Genomic DNA, 21,071 nt, shown 5'->3' with positions numbered 1-21,071 from the left:
TGTATGTTGAGGGGCGACCGAATCTCCTAATATCTGCTATAGAACTTATATTCATAACATTATAATGAGTAATGAGTACTGAAACAATTACTAAACAGAACAACGAAAGGCTTAAATTAAAACAAAAAAAAAAAAAAAATACTTATATTCAATTTGCTATGTTGAACATCCAATACAAACACCTTGATCAACACTCTATTGACACAAGCACACCACCCTAAATTATTTCGGTCTTTGTTTATTTATGTGTTTATTTATTTAATTGATCTATTTTACTTTATTTTATTCTTCTTTAGCGTTTATTTCTAATGTATGTCACTAGAAAGCAGGAACAGCAAAGGTCATTGCATGCAATCAGCCGACTGCACTACAAACTAAAGTATTCTAAATCTTACAAATAATCAAATAATCAATACCTATTGGATTGGCGAGCATACTTATAACGAACGTGTCTTCTAAAGATATCGATCTTTAGAACAGATCTTTAAATTGGTTATTCTTTTCAGTTTTAGCAGCTAATTAAATAAAATGACCTCATGTTCCAACACCTGCATTCCAAAATGTTTCATCCTTATTAGCCAGGCACATAGCAAAGGGTGGGGGGGGGCTCCAGACCTCCCCCTTCAAAACCAGAAATGAAAAAAAATAAGGAAAGATGAAACAAAAGGAAACCAGAAAAGAGAAGAATTAGTGTTAAAATAAAAAGAGACAAATAAAAATATATTTTTGTCATCGCTTGTCTGCAGCACCAAAGATTTCAGTAACAGTTTTCTACTCCTCCTTTAAATTGTCATTTGAAACAGACAGTAGTTGACAGAATAATAAAAACAAAACAAAACAAAAAAAAAAGTTATGTGGAAAGAACTATCAACATTTGATTCAACAGAGAGGAACGCAGATATTGTACAATATTTTACAACACATTATTGGATATGTACTTTTTATAATAGTTGAGGTCATAAAAAAAGGAAAATTGTTATATTTGAATGAACAGAGGAAGGAAGGATATCATAAGATATTTCTCAGTAGTTTTTTTTTTTTTTAACTCAAGACTTCTTTATAGTTGTTATTAAAATACTAACATATCGTCGTTTTATTGTTCTAACAAATCAATGTTGCCAGTAAAATATTTTAGATTCATCAAGCTCCTGGTGTGATAACTACAGTGTTTAATGTCACCCTCCCCCTCCCAATACGAAATCCTGGCTAGGTGCCTGTTATTAGCCAATAACAAACAAACGCAATGACTGATATCAATCTCTTATCATTTCAATAGTTCGACTAAATTCGTATTCCCGCCTTAATTGAAATCGATTATTCACTTCCTCCTAATTGTAGTATAAACATCAAAGCCTCTTATCAATTTCAAACATTCTCGCTGTTAACGACTGCAACATGAAAGAGAAGCACTATGGAATTGTTTCATATGAACCAATGACTGTCCTCAGAATATTTTTGAGAGGAGTATCCTAATCTTTAGTTAAGTACTAACTTAAATAGAAAGTACTAAATATGTCGTTGTGATTTTAGTTCGGGTGTGAACATCAATACTTTGTCACTTGCTGACATTTTATATTATTATTATTTTTTTTTAATCACCTTTTAGTAGAGGCTCCTTGAGTCCTTCTAAGGTACAGCCCTGATGTTAACGACAGGACTGCACAAACATTTTGAATAACGAAATAAATAGCATTCACATTTAAACTAAGGAGAAAAATTACTCAACACAAAATATAGGTAGCTTTAATAGTAGAGACAATTCGAGTAAGGTAAGGTCAGAGGGAAGAATATTTCTCCGATCGCCAAGAAACGAAACATATCCTAAAATTCATCTTCCATAATAAAACTATCATTCGGAGGTGAATAAAGGTCATTAATCCTATAGGAGTTTCAACATTTCGATAAAACGAACAATTCTTAGACACTTTTAAAGAGAATTTTCGGGAAAGTGTTTTATCATTTCTGGAGAATAGCGATTTTGGGAACAATCAAAAACTTTATATTTGATAGGATATTATCTGTTTTCAAATTGGTTCAGTTCATCTTCTTTCTAAACTTCGCATTTTGGAGAAATTAGCCAAAAATTTACTGATAGTGCCTCCTAGTCTGCTATACTTCCAAGATGGCGGCCTTAGCATAAGTCGGATTAGAGGGGATTTCTAGTATGTCGATTAGGAGGACAATTGCAACAATCCTATGGAGAAAAACATTATTATTATGTCCATGATCGATACGTAATTCGACTGGGCTATCAGTGTTTCTAACTCACAAGGATTACACATTACAAGGCTGATATGCATTAATATTTTGATGAAGACTGTTAATTCGTACCAAACCTTTAACTCAATGCACTTAGACTCATGAGATATTAAATTGCATGTGCGAATTGAAGGACAACATTTCTGGATGTCCCAAACCGATCGGAATGACATGTCTTGATCGGAAGTCGACTTTCTAAAATGAAGAGTCACGGTTTTCGTTTCAGATTCAAAATAAGGAATTTTGGTTCGCCGTAAAAATAACACTGAAAGTGTAATAACAATTAATTATTGTCATAACATCAAGTACCACTATAACTAAATCGTTAATGCTGCGTTACATACTGAAGTTTTCAACTTCCGAAACTTATTGCAAATCATCTATTCAGATTCAAATTAGCTTTTATTAAATATTTATTTATTTATTTATTTATTTATTTATTTTTTACAGAACGTTGGAGTTTTTGCTTCTGATTTATAATGTATTTGAACAAATGAAAAATAAACTAATGTTTAAAACACTTTTCATTCATTCTTAAGATGTTCAAATTGTGGTTAGAACAGAATTGTATCAAGGATTATTTTACCACGTCACTCCAAGGACAACAAGGAAACATCGTTTTATATATGTAATTTAGCTGGTTTCTTATTTCCTCGTGTACTACTACTACTACTACTACTACTACTACTACTACTACTACTACTACTACTACTACTACTACTACTACTAATAATAATAATAATAATAATAATAATAATAATAATAATAATAATAATAATAATAATAAATAAATAAATAAAATAAGATGCATAAACTGACAAATTACATTTCTAAATGTCGATTAACAGTCTGAACTAACCATTTCTAGTCTGTTTGGGAAGTTAAAATATTTACCTTTACAATAGTCTTCCTTATCCTTACAGCACAAATTGGACAGAATTTATATTGCATGCTTCCGGTACACTCCTCACACATAATGAAGTGTAGGCATGGGTAGAATTTTACGTTCCGCTCTCTACACAAACATATCACACAAAGATATTTGTCGTCTGTATTATTACTACCATAGAGGCGTTTATATTTTGGCATTTTAGGCTTAGCCTCCTGTAAAATGAGAAGTGAATCACAATACAAGAAAAGTATATAGACTTACCAGTTTACTAATAATAAAATGTGAACGAAAAAAATAATAGTCAGAAGATCAAAATCGTCCGCATATTTCATAGGTTTACCATGTTATATAGGAATAGATTTTGTTTACGTATAATTTCAGTATTTGATTAAGAAATTGCTTTTAGTGTGTATTTGCGTGTGCATATGTTTGTCAACATTACGATTATCACCAACCAGAATAGGCTCTCTAAGTACTGGAAAGCGATAATCTTAATTGTGTGATATTAAAAACCTTTTAACTACAATAAACAGGTGGTCGGCGCCTTACCGGTACAATAATAGGTTCTACCTTGTTTAGTACATTTTTGTCATTTTTGTTTGCAGGAAAATTTAAAGTCTAAGTTCTCTCTCCTACTTACAAGGTTGATTCTACAAGCATGTGTTATTTTATTTCTCCTGATTCTGCACTCAACACCGCAATTTAATTACTATACGATTGCTTTCTACATTCAGGTCCATGTGACACAAACTTACGTCTTCATAAAAAAAAAAAAAAAAAAAAAAAAAAAAAAAAAAAAAAACATGCTGCATGTGCAACTCAGGGATCTCAAATAGATTCATGTTACCATTAAGATACTCATTTGAATAAGTTAGATGAATTATTGGCATTAAACATACAGGCATTATAGCTTTATAATAAATGTGAATAGTAGCGAACAAACAATACCTGTTAAAAGGCATTGTTTGACTTAGTTTTCTGAACCTTCTAACTACCCAGTTAATTGTAACCTTCAACATATAACCTTTTCTCAGTCCCCACCTTTAAAGAAGAAAATTGTGATTATGAATTGTGCAACAATTACTTACCTTCTTAGAGAAAACATACATAAGCTGGAGAAAAGAACTGACTTACCGGTTCACCTTCGTTATTAACTTCGGAGCTACAAGGTACTATTAAACGAAGGTAACTCAATAGAAATCAAAAATCCATTCTTCTTTTAGTTATTATTCACTAAAATGTCAAAATTTAGTATAGGAAAAATTAGTGTTAACTATTATGCAAATTAAATAAAAATGTTAATTCAGTAAATGCTGTATTTTCTAACATTAATTACCAGTATATCAAACACTAGCCCTCGGGCCCAGATCCCCTCATTTGCTCCACTTACTGCCTTGCACCTCTCATATCCCTAACCTTAAGGGAATTCGAAGTGTGACCATCTTATTCTTACAATTACAACCTTCACCCTTTTTTCCTTCCCACTTTTTTTCTTCCATTCTAAGAGAATCATCAAAAACACTGAAACACAACTTTAACTATTTTAAATTAAAAGCCCAAACACCAATTTTCATGCCTCTAATCTTAAGGAATTTCGAAATATGAATATCTTATTTTAAGAATTGCAACTCCAACCTTTTTTCTTTCCACATGTTTCTCCCTTGTAGAGGAAATACCAAAAATCGTTGAAACACGCCTTTAATTATTTTTAATGAAAAGTCTAAATATCAAATTGCATGTCTCAACCTTAACGAATTTTGAGATATTGCCATTTTATTTCAACAATTACAACCCTACTCCTTTTCTTCTATTCGCCATTTTTTTCCTCCTAGGAGAAATATATATTTAGAAAAAACGCAGGAACATGCTTCCAATTATTTTAAATGGAAAATCTAAATAATAAAATTTCGTGTTTCTAACTTTAACGAATTTCGTCTTTATAGCCGTCCAATTATAACAATTCTAACCCAAAAATTTTTGCTTCCCTTCTAGGGTAAATATCTAAAAATGAAGTACGTGTATAATTATTTTAAATGAGAAGTCCCAGTACCAAATTTCATGTCTCTAACCTTAAGAGATTTCGAAATATGGGCATTTTAAGATAATGATTGCCACCCCTCTTTCTCTGTAGCCCGTAGAATTAAAAAAAAAAATCCTTCCTTAATAGGATTTTACGTCACAAATTCTATATTCTGTCCAAATTTCATATTTCTAGGTTAAGAGGTTTGTCCTGGGTGTTGACCAGTCAGTGAGACAGGATTATATATATATATATACGGAGACTAGTAAACAAATTGTCGAAAGATACATTCTAGAAAACAGCAGATAATTTCATATGTACAACAGCCTACCAAAGAACTCACACTAAATTGGACACGCTGTCATTACATTCAATGTATATGATATCATTAATTCTCTACTTCCTTTCGTATTTTCCAAATTATCATAGATACCAACTACACAATTGTAATACTATATCAAGTCAATAACAATCATCGTGCTGAAATTTATATAAATACTCACTGGAACAAGAGGTTTAACTTAACTACATATTGTGATTTAACGGGACAATTCCCATACCTAGAAATCGGATGTGTAAGCACTCAGAAAGTAGAAAATAAGTAGGCAAATATACAGTACAATACGCTACAAGGAAAATCAAAGATAGCAACCAGGGCCTACAATTGAACGGTATTCACCAGGTTATGGCATATGATGATGACGTAAATTTAATAGGTGATGATAGGAGAACAATAGAAAGAAATGCAGAGATCTTATTAAACGCTTGCAGACACATGGGTTTAGAAGTAAATGCAGATAAAACTAAATACATGGAAGTGCGTCGGTACCGGAATACAGCAAATTATGGATGCGTTAAAATATTAAATAATACTTTTGATAAAGTGGATAGTTTCAAATACCTAGGATCAATATTAACAGAGGAAAATCATATTCACGGAGAAATTAAATGTCGACTAAAATCAGGGAATTCGTGTTACAATTTGGTTCAAAATCTCTTGTCGTCGCGAATTCTGTCGAGAAATTTGAAGCTTAAAATATACAAAACGGTAATCATGCCTGTTGTTTTGTATGCCTGTGAAACATGGTCACTTACTCTGAGGGAAGAACATAGACTGAAAGTATTTGAGAACAAGATCCTGAGATGAATATTCGGACCCAAGAGGAACGGGAATTGGGAATTGCGGAAACTTCATAACGAGGAACTACATAATTTATATGGTTTACCAAACATTTTAGGGTCGTGAAGTCTAGGAGGCTTAGGTGGGCGGGTCATGTAGCTAGAATGGAAGAAAGTAGAAACGCTTTCAAAGTCTTGACAGGAAGACCAATCAGTAAACGACCATTAGGAAGACCTAGGCGCAGATGGGAGGACAATATTAAGATGGATCTCGCAGAGATTGCAATACAAAGTAGAAACTGGATGCAGTTAGCTAAGGATAGAAGTCAGTGGAGAGCTTTTGTGAACGCGGCATTGAACCTCCGGGTTCCATAGGCCATAGAGTTAGTTAGTTAGTTAGTTTAATAGACAGTACAATTTAACTTGAAATAATGAAGATAAACATTAATGAGAGAGAATATAAACATTCAATTACACAAACACAAAATTAAATTAACTCATGAATACCGCTAGATGCATTCTGATCGTTGTTTATAGAGAACATATTTTAAAAGAAAGATACATGAAAACATTTCTAAGTGCAAGAAAGAACTCATCTTACTTGCTGCTATATCGTTTCTTTTAAGAAATCATATATTTTATCATTTCGTATCTTATCATTTAAGAAGCCATACTTAAGCCCACGCTGGGGTTTTGGTCACGATCAATCCGTCCCTTCATGAAGTGTTCCGCCCTCCTCATTTGTATAGTAACTAATACAAATCCCGGGTAGACAAGTGCTGGGTTTAATTCCCGGGGGGAGAGCATGAAACACATTACAATAATCTCCTCTTGAAACTGTATATCTCATCTTACATGGCCTAATCTCTAATAGAGAACGTAAATACAAACTAAACAACAACAATGCTAGAGTACATGGACAGAGCGATCGTAATTAAAGGTACCTCTGCAACTGTCATTCAAGTCTAATACAAATGCCATTAGTATATTGCCGTGAAATTGATGATGAGTCCGTAGAAAGAGAATGGCACACAACAAAATTCTTGAATATCATAGTATATAATCTTACGTTGACTTCAGAAACTGAAAATTGTTTGATCATGTTAAAGAATATAAAAACATTTAAAGGAATGAAGTAATTCAAAATAGTCTCAGTGCATTAGTTGTAGTATCAAACAGTGAGAAAAAAATAGTAAAAACTGAACTTCGAAAGAAGACAAGTTGATTACCTAGAAGTACAGCATAAGTGATTTCATATACAAATGAATTGGAGCATTTGTTTATGAATGGGTACTTATTATTATGTGTAATTATATATACTAACTGAAACACCCATTCTTCGCATATGTCAGATAAAATATCTATTTAAACAAACTGAAAAACGAAAGAAACAAATATAGGTCATTTTGTACTACTTTTACATATCCCGGTAAATGCCCCTGTGGCAACCTGGTTTGAATTTTAAAAAAAATGCCTCTGGTTCCTAGCCGATGGGGGTTGTATTTGGAAGTCAACGCCAGTGGTGATCACCGTTCATCTCAGCGATCGCGATAACTATGGACTTGACACTAATATCGGTCATTTTGGATTATTTTTACGTGTCTTGGCAAGCCCCCCCCCCCTTCAGGTGACCAACGGCCCGCATACAATGGTAACTAAATTTGAAAGTCATCGCTATGGGAGTGTCACCATTGATCTCAGCGACCGCGAAAACTATGAATTCGACACTAATATCGGCCATTTTCTACTTCTGTTACATGTCCCGTGAACGCCCCCCTCCCCCGAGACACCTTGGTTCAAACTTTGAAATAAAAACACTTGGTCTTGGTATGGGGCCTGGACCAAGGTACCCATGATGAAAATTTGGTAACTCTCTGTCCACTCGTCTGGTCACCAGGCCGCATACAGACAGATAAACACATATGGTTACTTTTCTTGATTTTATGGTTTTGCTTATTTAGGATACTGAAATAGTTCTAGAATTAGAATTTCCTAACGACGGTGAACTACCAATTAATTATGCCACGAGCCGCCACTGCTTTCTAATAGACAAATCCAAAGACTTACACATTTTCTATTATTATTCATCTTACTACAGTATTTGAGAGGGGAATGTAGGGTGAGGGGAAATACAAAAATTCAAACTTCAATTCACGTTATGTAGATGGTGATATTGTTCTTTGTTTTCTTAAATGTTCTGGTTTACTGATGACTTTTCCGTCAACTAGGAAAGAATAATGAGTACTTTTTAAAAACATTAGTTTGTTTCCCATTCTTCCCACTGCTTTACGTTGAGCTGGGTAATAAATAGAAAACATCTTGAGGAAAGATTCACACGCTGTTATTGATCTATGTTTAATGGTGTTAAGTAACTGTTGATTGCAGTGATATGATGAGTTTTGTTATAGTCGTTCTGAATATAAAGTTATTAATACATATAATTTTATTTGGTTTTAAGGGAAAATAACCAGAAAATAATAGAATTCATTTCTTTTTACAAGCACGCACATGAAACGCAAATGTGCAAGAAATTAAAGGAAAGTGCTTTCGCTAAATTATTCATCAGATACTAAGTAAAGCGAATGAACAATCACAAGGCGGAATGGTTATAACGTGATATTGTGATCAGGTCGAAAGTAGAGTTTAGGAAGAAAAAAAAACTAATGGGACAGTGGGAGGGTAAAGGTTTAGTAGAGTGAATGAATAATAAAAGAAAATGTAATGTATGACATAAGTAAAACAGAATTGAATATATATAGAAATATAATTTATTTTCTTTAAGAAAAAAGCATTTTATTTCCTACAATGAAAAAATTGTTACTCATTGCTAAAATTTCGCATAAACATCATCACTGTCTATCGGTGCTGTTGCAATAACTTGGCGAATTCGATTCTACAATTCATTAAGAGTTTTTGGTTTTGTGCGACAACTTCCCGTTTCGCCCACCTTCCCAGGAAGAAATCGCAGGGCATTAGGTGAGGTCCCCTTGCTGGCCATTCAAAGGGTTCCCCATATCCGAACAGCGTTCTGGAAAATGAGTGTCGAGCTACGCACGATTGGATGTGTGAAATGAGGCGGGGCCTCATCTAGCATAAAGATTAGGTCGTTGTAATCGTCTCACGTGGACACATATCATAAGCATGATTTTCCAACATACCGAGGTACTGTTTTTTAATTACTATGTCATGTCGCACTGCACTGTATCCTTTAAACGATGATGTGTTTTTTAAACAACCACCCTCGAATCCTCTTCTGCCCAATAATAACAATTGTGCAGGTTAGCAAACTCCCAACATGAAATAAGGCTTAATTGACAACAGAATATTACCGATAAGGTCAGACCAGGCTCATATCAAGGAAGTATAATCTGCCCATACTTCAAGCGATAATCACTGTTTTCCGGCAATAATTCCTGGCTGTGATGTGGTTTCCATGGACAAAAATTCAACTCTTCCTTCAGAACAGTTTGGGCTGTGTGGTGGATTAAACCGCTTTTGCGAGATGACTGTATTTGTTATTTCTGAGAGCTTCGAGTGAACAATTCCTAAACGACTTGCACATTTCCCTCTGTCCTGGAAATTGAGAGGCTATCAAATCTACAAATATCTGTTTAGAATCTCTGTATATTAGCTTCGAAAGACGATTCCTTATGGTTTTTGCATCTACTGAGACACGATGTCTTTTGACACCTAGCCACCATTTCTGTACTTGTATCACGAACTGCCGTACTTCGTACCGGGATGCCAGCTGAGCCCACTCACGCAAGGTTAGATGTTGCGCCATGATCCGCCATGAAACTTGCAATGATATATCAGTGTCTACAATGTACAGGTATATACATATCCCACTACAACCTCGAATACCTAGCATACAATTACACAATCCAATTTATAGTTTATTGTAATGATGAACATTACACACTTTAAAAATAACCACTAACTTCATAACAAAGGTACTCTTATGCTCTCTCATATCAAAATATTTTTACAAGGCGCTAAAAGCAACAAATAATACACTCACCCCGTTTCAATGTTTCTCTTTTCCATCTTTATGTGATGAAATACTTAAGTAAAAGTCTCCTTTTTTAACGTGTGGGGTTATTTTGATTATATTTTGATTACTAGTTTTCTATCCTCACCAGAATCAACAAAATACTGACTCATATGATAACACCACGCGATCCGGACATGTGACGTCTCACAATCAATCAGAGCCGAATGTCCTAGAGGCAAGCAAGTTGTACTGTCACACCTAATTAAAGATGTCGGAAGTCATAGACTTTCGAGATTGGCACAACGGGATAAGGTGCAAACTGTGGCACAATTAACAACATACTTAACAGTGTACAAAGCACAAATGTGTCTGAGCATACAGTTCTCCGTACATTGTTAGGTACGGGCCTCCGCAGCCGACATCTCACACGTATATCAATGATAACTGCACGATATCGTCGATTGTGACTAGAATGGACACGTGTCAATCGGCATTGGACCGTAGCACAATGGCACAACGTTGCTTGATCCCTTAAATCACGATAATGCCTTCATCACATCAATAGTCGGGTTAATATCTGTTGTCTTCAACATAATGTATTTATGCAGAACAGACATCACAAAGAAAATGCGTTCCAAAACGCCAGTATTTGTCGAAATCACGCTTCTAGATATTGCTCACGATGTACTCCCACAATGGGTGTATCAAAACTCCTGAGCCATAGGCAATTTCGATATGAGTAAAAATACGATGAAAAATGGAGGAAGAGAAAAATTGTTGGAAATAGTTCATTTTCAATCTAAAATGGTAGATTTTTTCCAATCACATCAGCATTTTGGCTCCATACTGGTAAGGTACCCGATGTTAAATGGAAAAAACAACGTTTCCACTTCAGGAGACTATTCGAATGGAACATAACTGCAAGGAAAAATAACACGGGAAACGTGAATATTGTTATGTGGGAAAACCTGGAATAAATCAATCCATTTCCCAACAATGCTATATTTTTAGTATGGGCCCAAGAAAAGAAAACCTTCTGAACTCACAACGTTCCATTTTCATTTACTATAGGGTGCCTTTCCAGTGTGGAGCCCAAACGACTGATGTGATTGGAAGAAATTGAGCATTTTAGATTTCTTTTAAAAAAGCTTATTTCCAAAATCTGTTCCCCTTTTTTCATTTTTCCGTATGTTTACTCGTAACAGAGTTGGTCTATGTCCCGGACTTTGGATAGAACCGGTATACATCCTCCTGGACAGCTTCTCACCACACTGTATTCTTGCATTTTGCTGCCAAACATCTCACAAGCTTCAATACGACATACAGTTTGTATTATTTTCATCATTCATTTATCTTTGCACTTGTAATCTCTCTTTCTACTAATAATACATTAGTCTTGGTTTGCCCCGAGGCAGAAGATAACCCTCATTTGATACTTTAACAGCTGCTCCGTGTGGTTTCGTCTTCTGCGTCTCATGCATCTGACATCATCAACATTTATCACACGCATTGCCTGCTTTCTCACTACATCTTGTCTTTGCTTGATCTTTTACATTGTCATCTAAAATCATTGTCAAAAGTCTGTGCACACTACTGATTTTCCAGAAAAAGAATGTAGTTATACAAAACCCAATTTGTGTTGTTCTGTAAAATAAACATAATAGCTCATATAAAGAAATTAAAATATATGGTCCTGTTTCCACTGAGACGAATTCATTGAGTATGTTTGCATTCAATGAGATGCCGACCCTTAGCTTTAACAAGAGTTTTACAAATTCCAGGCATTTGTTTGATTAATTTATCCAACTTTGGCGAAGCTATGCGATACCAGTAACACTGAAGAGCCTTCCAATGACCGTCAGTATAAGTTGGCATCTATTTACGGACAGTCTTAAAGCTCAATGGGTAACAATTCCGGTTACTGTGGTGACTATTCCATTTGTTGGTGATGTGAGCGCCTTCCTTACACGCATTGCAGATAATAACTGCAAAACATGGAAGAATGCTTGAGATTTTAATTCTGTTCTACCACGGAGTTGCTGCCCCAAAGCTGTCTTCCTGATGGAATTCCATTCCTCAATAATTGTGAACATGCTTTTATCCATTATTTAATTAATCAGAACTAAATTATCAACTTGGTACCCTGTAAAGCATCCCCAAACAATGACACTAACTTATCCGTGTTTTGCTGTAGTTGTTACACGGTTGGGATAAAAGCGCTCTTCGGGACGATGACGCACAAACTTCTAGAATTGAAAGGCGAAAAGTTGGATTTGGTCCAGAGTGCCCTGTTCCATTGTTCATCGTTCCAGTCTTTATTTTATTTTATTTTCTTCACCCAGCAGTATCTTTTTGTAATGTTTCCTGTTTGAAGGGATGGTTTCTTTACCTCGATCCTACTTCCAGGCCATAGATCTGAAGGTGGTGGGTCCCATTCTATTTGATACCGATTTGGAATGGCTCTTCCGTAGTTCTATTGGTTCTTTCGGAGCGGTAAACGTTTATTCCATTTACTTGTTTTTCCAGTGCACTTGCCCTTAAGAGAAGTTATTTTTGGACGATCAGTGCATTTCCGTGTAATATTTACACCACTCTGTGAATATTTTTCAAGACCCCGGCACTCTGCTCCATCCGATCACTGATTTATTTATTTATTTTATTTATTTATTTATTTATTTATTTATTTATTTATTTATTTATTTATTTTTTTTTGAAAGCGTGTACTTGAACCCGTGTTTCAACTCTTAGTTAACAGTTTACCTTCCGCATTTTATAGTATTTGCATATTCTTCACACTATTCAACTGGCCCACACAAATGCATAGAGTAAAATCACATGTTACAGAATACATCCAAGTTTACCCAAATTGCGAAGCGATTGAATAGCGCATACACAACAGTTCATTGAAGCAAAGAGACAACTACTGACGAAGGTTCATATACACACAACTAGGTATCGATGAAACAATCTATCATCGAACAAAGCGTAAATCATCAGCTATTTGTTTATTGTGAAGCAACTTTCCTCAATAAATTTGTCTTGATGTCAAAAAGACCACGGATTTTTGTATCTTTATATGAAAAATGTTTATTTTCAAAAGAGAGCCCAATAAACATGGTTTTGTATGAACTCAATAACTTTTATTTGGAAAATTATAAAAAAAAAAAAAAAAAAAAAACAATAGTGTGCTCAGACTTTTGAGAATTACTGTATTTCTCATTCTTCAATTTATTTTTTCTCACAATTTGTCAATTTTTCTTTCCAGTAATCAATGACCCAGTAGTGCACCATTTTAAAAGATATAGGTCAAGTTGACGAAGTGAATTTTGGACTGGGATAAAATTAACTATTTGTCGATAATCTGCAAGCCTAAACTATTTTGAATTTACGAGCTTTTACCTGTATATAAAGTTTCGATTTATTATTATTATTAGTAGTAGTAGTGGTGATAGTAGCGGGTCTGTGACTTTTAGTGGTGGTTCTTGGTAATTTTAACACTAGTCGGGTAAACTTTAGTAGTAGTAGTAGTACTTTCAAATTAGAGGAGAAATCCCGACAGAAAATTCTGGTCCTACAGGTTACGGGTTGGCGTCAGGTAAGTAGCCAGTTGAAAAAACATTTGCCAAATCAAACATGGATCTAGAAAGAAATGTAAATGAGAAAAAGGCTAAGACGTACCCCAGAAGCGACGCGCGGACCGATCAACTTAAGGCCGTAAGAAGAGAGCAAGAGCTACTCCTTAAAACGGACGGAAGCGGCGAAAGAAGCAAGTCCAAAAGCAGCAGAAGATCAGAATAGGAACGGGAAACATTGGAACCTTGACAGGTAGGAGCTATGAGTTATCGGAGACAGTGGCAAGACTGAGCCTGATTCTCGTGTTTTATTTATTTTCTTACTGTAACATATGAGGTTTATAATTCTTACTTTTAGCTAACAATAATTTAAAAAAAAAAAAATATATATATATATTTTTGATTCTTTTAACCACTGTAAAATTAACCGTTTATATACTATGAAATTTATTTTCTCTTTGATTCGGAGTGGGAATTCACTATAGATCTTCGGAGCTCTGTAATATGTTTGATATTGAAGGTTAGATTTACTTGTTGCTTTAATTTCCAAATTTTTGTTTGTCACATTTCTGGTTATATACGTATGTTTTATTACGTCCCATTTGTTTGTATTCTTTTTAACATATATTAATACTTTCTGCAAATATAATTTTTAAAGTGGCAATACTGAAAATTGATTATAGAGTCTATCTAGTCTACTTTCAAGTCCCTTTTTTAAACATGTTTTTACAATATTATTTTGCTGAACAATCAGAGGTTTTAAATGAGTAGGGTAAGCAGCACCTCAAATTAATATACGATATATAAAAATACTATTTACAAGAGCATAATATACAGTACGTAATATTTTTATGCTTACAATGTTTCGTAATTGAACAAATTTATATAATAATTTTCTTAGTATTGTGGCGATATGTGTAATGTGAGAAGACCATTTTAGATGCTTATCAATAAATATACTTAAATATTTTACTTTATTTTCACTAATAAGAGGGCTACAGTTACATTTTTCAGTATTTTGACAATAATGCAATTTTAGTGACTTTTTTCGGCTAATACTAACATGATTATCAAGCCATTGTTTTATTTTCTTCATTTCTGCTTCAGTTTTCTTGAATACATTTGTCCATGTTTTTTACCAGTAAATATAAGAGAGACGTGTTATCAGCAAATGATTGTATATAACCGTCCAATTTTAAATTACATAAATCATTTATATAAATTAAAAATAATATTTGGGCCTAATACAGTTCCTTGTGGGACTCTTTGTTTTACATATGAACAATTGATTTGAAAATTACCTATTTGGATGGCCTGTTTTCTACCTTTCAAATAACTGTTAAACCAAGATAGCAATATACCTCTTATTCCACATTTTCTAGTTTATTTAAGAGAATTTTGTGTGATATTGTGTCGAATGCTTTAGCTAGGTCTAGGAAAACTACAATTACTTTTTCAGCTTTACCAACATTTTTACAAACAATCTCTGTTAAATTGTATACTGTATCTGATGTAATTTTACCTTTTTGAAATCCATATTGATTTGAAGAAAAAAATATACTTTGTTCAAGAAAATTAACTAATCTTCTCTTAGACATTTTTCCAACAGTTTAGCACAGTTACTGAGGATTGATATAGGTCTATAGTTATTAGAATCAGCCTTTGAGCCTTTTTATATATAGGTTTTATTACAGTAGTCTTAAAATCATCAGGAAATACACCTATTCCTAAGCTTAGGTTAAAGATATACTGCAAATGTTTTAATATATTTGATTTCGTATGTTTCAATAGACTTGCTGATAACCCATCTATACCAGGTTTTTTTGGTGATAATTCATTTATGAAGCCTTCAATTCAGTCTTGTTCAGTGACTGGAGTGAAGAATATAGAGTTTACTACTTTAGTTTGGGAATTAAAAGTAAAATTTATTTCATCATCAATCTCTTTGTTGACTATTCTTTTGCCAACACTGGAAAAATGCTCATTAGAACTGTCAGCTATTAATATTGGATCACGTTCAAACAATAGTAATCCATTTTTAGTGTTTAGTTCATTTATTGCTATATATTTTTGTCTTTTTTATCTATATGTTATTACCTTCTATAATTTACTAACATTGTTATTACATAATGCAATTTGTTTTCTATAGTAATCATTTTGAACTTCTTTTATTAATTGTGTAAGTTTATTTCTATACCTTCTGTAATATTCCTTAAATTCTAAATCATTTTGTTTTTTTTTATTACTAAATGACTTAACCCCTTTCTGCATGATTTTTTTCTTTTAGCGAAAAAAAAAAATCAGTATTGGAAATTATCATATGGGAACTTGAAAAACGAATTAAAACTTGAATTTTAGATTTTTCACTTAATTCCGACGAGAAATAAGTAAGTGCCATACATGACACACTTACATCTCACGAAGAACATGCCAGATGGCACCAAAATCTCTTATTCATACACGTCAATATCTCACACAGCAGGTAAAACAGTCATTTGATGCCTTTAATAAATCACAAAAAAGCTAAAGTGAAAAAAGGGTATGTGTCATATATGGCACGGCATGCGGTAAGGAGTTAATCTATATCTTTCTCTTACAGAGATGACTAATCAGTTTGTTATTCATGGTTTTATTTTGCGATATTTACTACTTACTTTTTTATTTTTATTGTTAGTACGTGAATTACTTATACAATTTTTCATCATTTGAATGAAATTTGAAGTTGCAGTATTAACCAATTACTCTGTATTACCTGATTCAAGTTGCATTTTTCCTTCAATTCTTCATTTAATAAAGTATAATCCAGGGTGGAAAAAAATCATGATTTTTTTTTAAAAAAATCATTTTTGTTGATTTTTTTGATTTAAATAAAATATTTCTCCTCGTATAATGCAAGTCGCGAACTGAAGAAAAAGCATTAGGAATTAGTATTAAATGCTAATTATGCCATTCAAGTGAAAGTATTGGGGTTGAATTTTGAATTATCCCCAATCGTTAACCTATATCAAACCCAAACAATGTTTCTTAACCCTGTTAAATTATGGCTCTTTTTAAAGTTACATTATAGACTTTCACTCAAGCAGCTACAGCATCATCCCTATTTATTCTAGGATCATGGTACATACATCACTCTCTTTAAAATAGAACAGCTTTTGAAACGGTTACATTCACATTTCCCTAGCATGTCCCTGAAGCGGGAAATTTTGAGAGTAATCGGTATTTTTTTTTTTTTTTACATTTTTTTTTTAAATTGATCCCCTCTGGATTCCCATGTGTTAACGCATAGATCTCAAAATCAACTGGGAAATACTAAGGCGTGTACTTAATGTGTGTACAAAATTTCAAGCTTCTATCTTGAGTAGTAAGGGTAAGGAAATTATTTAACAATGAGCTAAGAACATTCCCACGATGACCCGGATGTAATACAAAAATTTCCTCAGACATCCCTATTTATCCTAGGATCATAATTTGTACATTACTCTCTTCAGAATAAAATAAATTTTCAAACGGGTCCCTTCAAATGTCTCCATCATGTATCTGGGGCGGGTAAATCACGAAAAAAGGAATTTTCTGTTAAAAATATTTTTTTAATTACCTCTGTGGACCCCTCCCCCCTGTTTTAAGGCAGAGATCTGAAACAAATCTGAAAAATACTGAGGGTGCACTGAGTAAATGTGCAAAATTTCAATCTTGTAGGTGCAAAAGTAAGCCCACGAAAAATAATATTCCCCAAATACCCCAGATTCCCGTATAAAACAGGATCTCAGATAACAGTTTCCTGAGACATCCCTATTTATCCTAGGAGCATAGCACGTACATCAATTTCTTTAGAATAGAACAGCCTTTCAAACGGTACCATTCATATGTCTCCAGCTGAGGCGGGAAAATCACGAAAAAAGCTATGCTTTTGTTAAAAATATTCTTTTTTTTAAAAAAAACATTTTTGCCCCTCTGGACCCTGCTGTTTCCACACAGAGATCTGAAAACATCTGAAAATTATTAAGGGGTGCACTGAACGAGTGTGCAAAATTTCAGTCTTCTGAATGTAAAATATAACCCGCCAAATAAAGATAATAATACGCATAACAAAAATATCAGCTTTTTAAATTTATGACGTCATCACACACTATGCCTCAACGCAGAAAGGCGTGAAAACATATGTAGCGTGTTCTAGAATGCCTCTAGTCTTGAAGAAAACGACGTAAAAAGCCTTATTGATACTTCTTTAATCGAATAATGAAGATTCTACCCTATCACCTAAAAATATAATATAATTTAAATATAATAATTTAATTATATAATTTAAAAGGTTAAGCATTAAAGAAAAAGTACAGCAACGTTTATCAAAATGATACTTTTTTTTCACAAAAGTTACTTATATTTGGCAGGGGCCTATTTTTAAAAACTCAGAACTAGCTAGCGTATGAAATACATAAATTTCGCCTAAAGTTATAAAACAAAAAACAAAAATGGAGAGGGGATAGGACCCCTCTAAATACACCCTATTATCTAGGAACAAACAAACAGACACGCACAAAAAAGAATTTTCGTCTTAAATGTCGATAGTGATTTCCCCGTTGGAATAGTTAACGTACTTAAAACCCAAATCCAATGTTACGAAAAGAAGAAAGCAGGATTGCTCCGTTACCTGTTCAAAACGGGATTTTCCCTAATCATCCTCTTCAAGACATTTGTTTTCATACTACACTGTACATTTGAGTCTCATTGTATTATGATTATTAATTTCCATAATCGAAATAACAAAACAGAAACGAGATTTTACTTATTTTCACTTTAAATTAATTTATTTCGGAATTCGATTTAAATCAACGATTTTTATTAAAAAAATCAAGTGATTTAAATCTTGATTTAAATCGTGATTTAAATCAGACTGATTTAAATCAATCCACCCTGGTATAATCTATAATTGTTGTTTCATATGACATTTTTCCGCCTTTTGCATTGTAATTGGAACATATATACTAGTGAGAAAGTGGTAAGTTATACTTGTTTGCAACACAGCTGATGTGACATTCAGTGGACTTTGGTGCTTTTAAAAAATATGATCTATACAAGTCTTACTATATTATGTAACTACTGTGTTTATTTATGCACGAAACATAAACATGACTGTATAGTAAGTTTAAATACGTGTCTATATTTTCACAGTATTTGTCACTTAATATATCTAGATTGACATCACCTAAAAGCAAAGAGCAAGTTCATGAATTTTTAAGCTCATCATTTAGTGATTGTAGAAATGCTTTCTCATCATCACTTGGAGTGCGATATATAGCTATTATATTACAACCTTCTGCATTGTTTAATATAGGGTGTCCCAATATATATATATATATATATATATATATATAAGGTAAGTGCACCAATAGCTGACACTGCTCCAAAAGCTGACACTTTTATCTTAAATTGAACATAATAAGGTTATTTGTGATCATTAACAGATTTCTCAACGCACACACTTTTCTTGGTGGTTTAGCAACATTTTGCTTATTCGTGGTTAATTTGCGTGCCAACTGATAGAAGTATGACGAAGCTGAATTACGTGCTATGAAGAAATATGCAAAAAAGAGAAGAATTCTTAAGAAATACGGTAAGCCTACTTACCTTGTTACTCTTATGTTAATTTATGATTTTTTTAGTTCAGTAGCATGTTGATTAGGTGTTCTGTTGGTGAAACAGTGTAGTGAATTGCGGGAGGAAAATTTTGTTAAATTTCAAATTCTAAAACTTCAGGAAGGGGGTGTCAGGTATTGGTGTCCTTTTGTGCAGGGTTATTCCAGTAGCTGACACTGCATGTCAGGCATTGGTAAAAAGTATAACGGCATTAATTTATGAATTTCATACTTAATTTACACGAGATTGTAACACTTGTCTTCTGTTATCAATTTCACTACATTTGGATGTCTCGGTCCAAAAGCTGACAGGGGTTGTCACTCATTAGAGCAGCAAAATACTGTTTTGTACCAAGACCTGACATAAAAATTTTCAATGGATTTGAGCAATGCAATGATGCAAACATCATTTTACAGAAAAAAAATGTGGTTGTTCTGGAACAGATTTAAGACAAAATAAAAATTCGTGATCTGCTTCTTTTTAACTTTTCATTGATTAGAACACAGATAGATAGTGGCACTATCTTCTGTAGTTGGAAACTAGATGAGCCGAGGTGTGTGAACTACTTGGCACAGCCGAGAGTGCGGTATTTTATCCAGCACCTTAAGATCCATCCAGAATTCTTAACGCAGACGAAACTGCATCCTTTTTGTTTCCGAAAGGAAATAAGGTGTTAGTTCGTAAGGAAGAAAAAACTATATACCCATATGCAAGCAATGATGAAAAAGAATGTATGACAATGCTAATTACAACTAGTGCGTGTATTTTGGCTCCCCCGATGGTTGTATAGAGTTGCTAACGAATAAAGCTTCTGTAACTAATTCAATGTCTAAGAATTGGGGTATTGGTAGATCTGAGTAGGTTGGATGACAGTAAAGACATTTTATGAATATATGACTAATGTGTTTCAACCATGGCTTGAAAAGTCAAATATCAAAACTCTTGTGTTGGTTTTTCTTGATGGTCATGATTCATGCATCACATCTCACTGAGCCTCTAAGCACTTTTTGTAGTAACAATGGTATTGTGCTTGTAGCTTTGTACCCGAATCCCAATCATGTTCTTCAACCGATGGATGTTTCAGTTTTCCATCCACTCAAGAGCGCTTGGAAATGTAGTGTGCATCAGTGGAGAATCAAACATGACGGTAGAAAACTAAGAAATGAAGACTTTGCACCTCTTTTGGAAAAATTCAATGAAAATGTCAGTAACTCCTACTGCAATACAAAATAAATTCAGAGCATGTGGTCTCTACTCATTTAACGCTGATAACGTAGACTATCAAAAGTTCAAGAAAGGAGGAACAACTTTAGAGATATCTTCCGGAAATCTCTTCAATGAAACTCATCACGGCCAAATAAGTTAATTCTTGTGTTTCCTAGAACAAAGAATTTGTACTGAGAAAGTTTTAAAAAATCTCCGATTGTGATGGCAAGCTTTTAGGTAACATAGAAGATAAAAATATTTTCCTCCTATGGATGCAGAGAAGTGTAGCAGACATGATCCTCCACCCAGAATAGACAACAAACAAGTTACAGATGAAATATCTACTCAATAAAATACGAATGACACTACTAATAT

At 33.5% G+C, this 21,071-nt stretch overlaps 1 protein-coding gene across 1 annotated transcript in view; it reads right to left on the bottom strand.

Annotated features, from left to right (window-relative positions):
* The window catches only part of LOC145687691 (baculoviral IAP repeat-containing protein 7-B-like), a 208,616-nt gene that overhangs the window by 38,082 nt on the left and 149,463 nt on the right, over positions 1-21,071 (bottom strand). The window contains exon 3 of the mRNA XM_081761147.1: positions 3,154-3,363. Coding sequence (XP_081617273.1) covers positions 3,154-3,363 — 210 coding nt within the window. The remainder of the gene's footprint in view (positions 1-3,153; positions 3,364-21,071) is intronic.

The sequence above is a fragment of the Thermobia domestica genome, chromosome 6 (assembly GCF_964235325.1).
Source record: "Thermobia domestica chromosome 6, izTheDome1.hap1.1, whole genome shotgun sequence".
In the NCBI taxonomy this organism is placed as follows: Eukaryota; Metazoa; Arthropoda; class Insecta; order Zygentoma; family Lepismatidae; genus Thermobia; species Thermobia domestica.
This window is presented reverse-complemented; position numbering and strand designations above follow the sequence as displayed.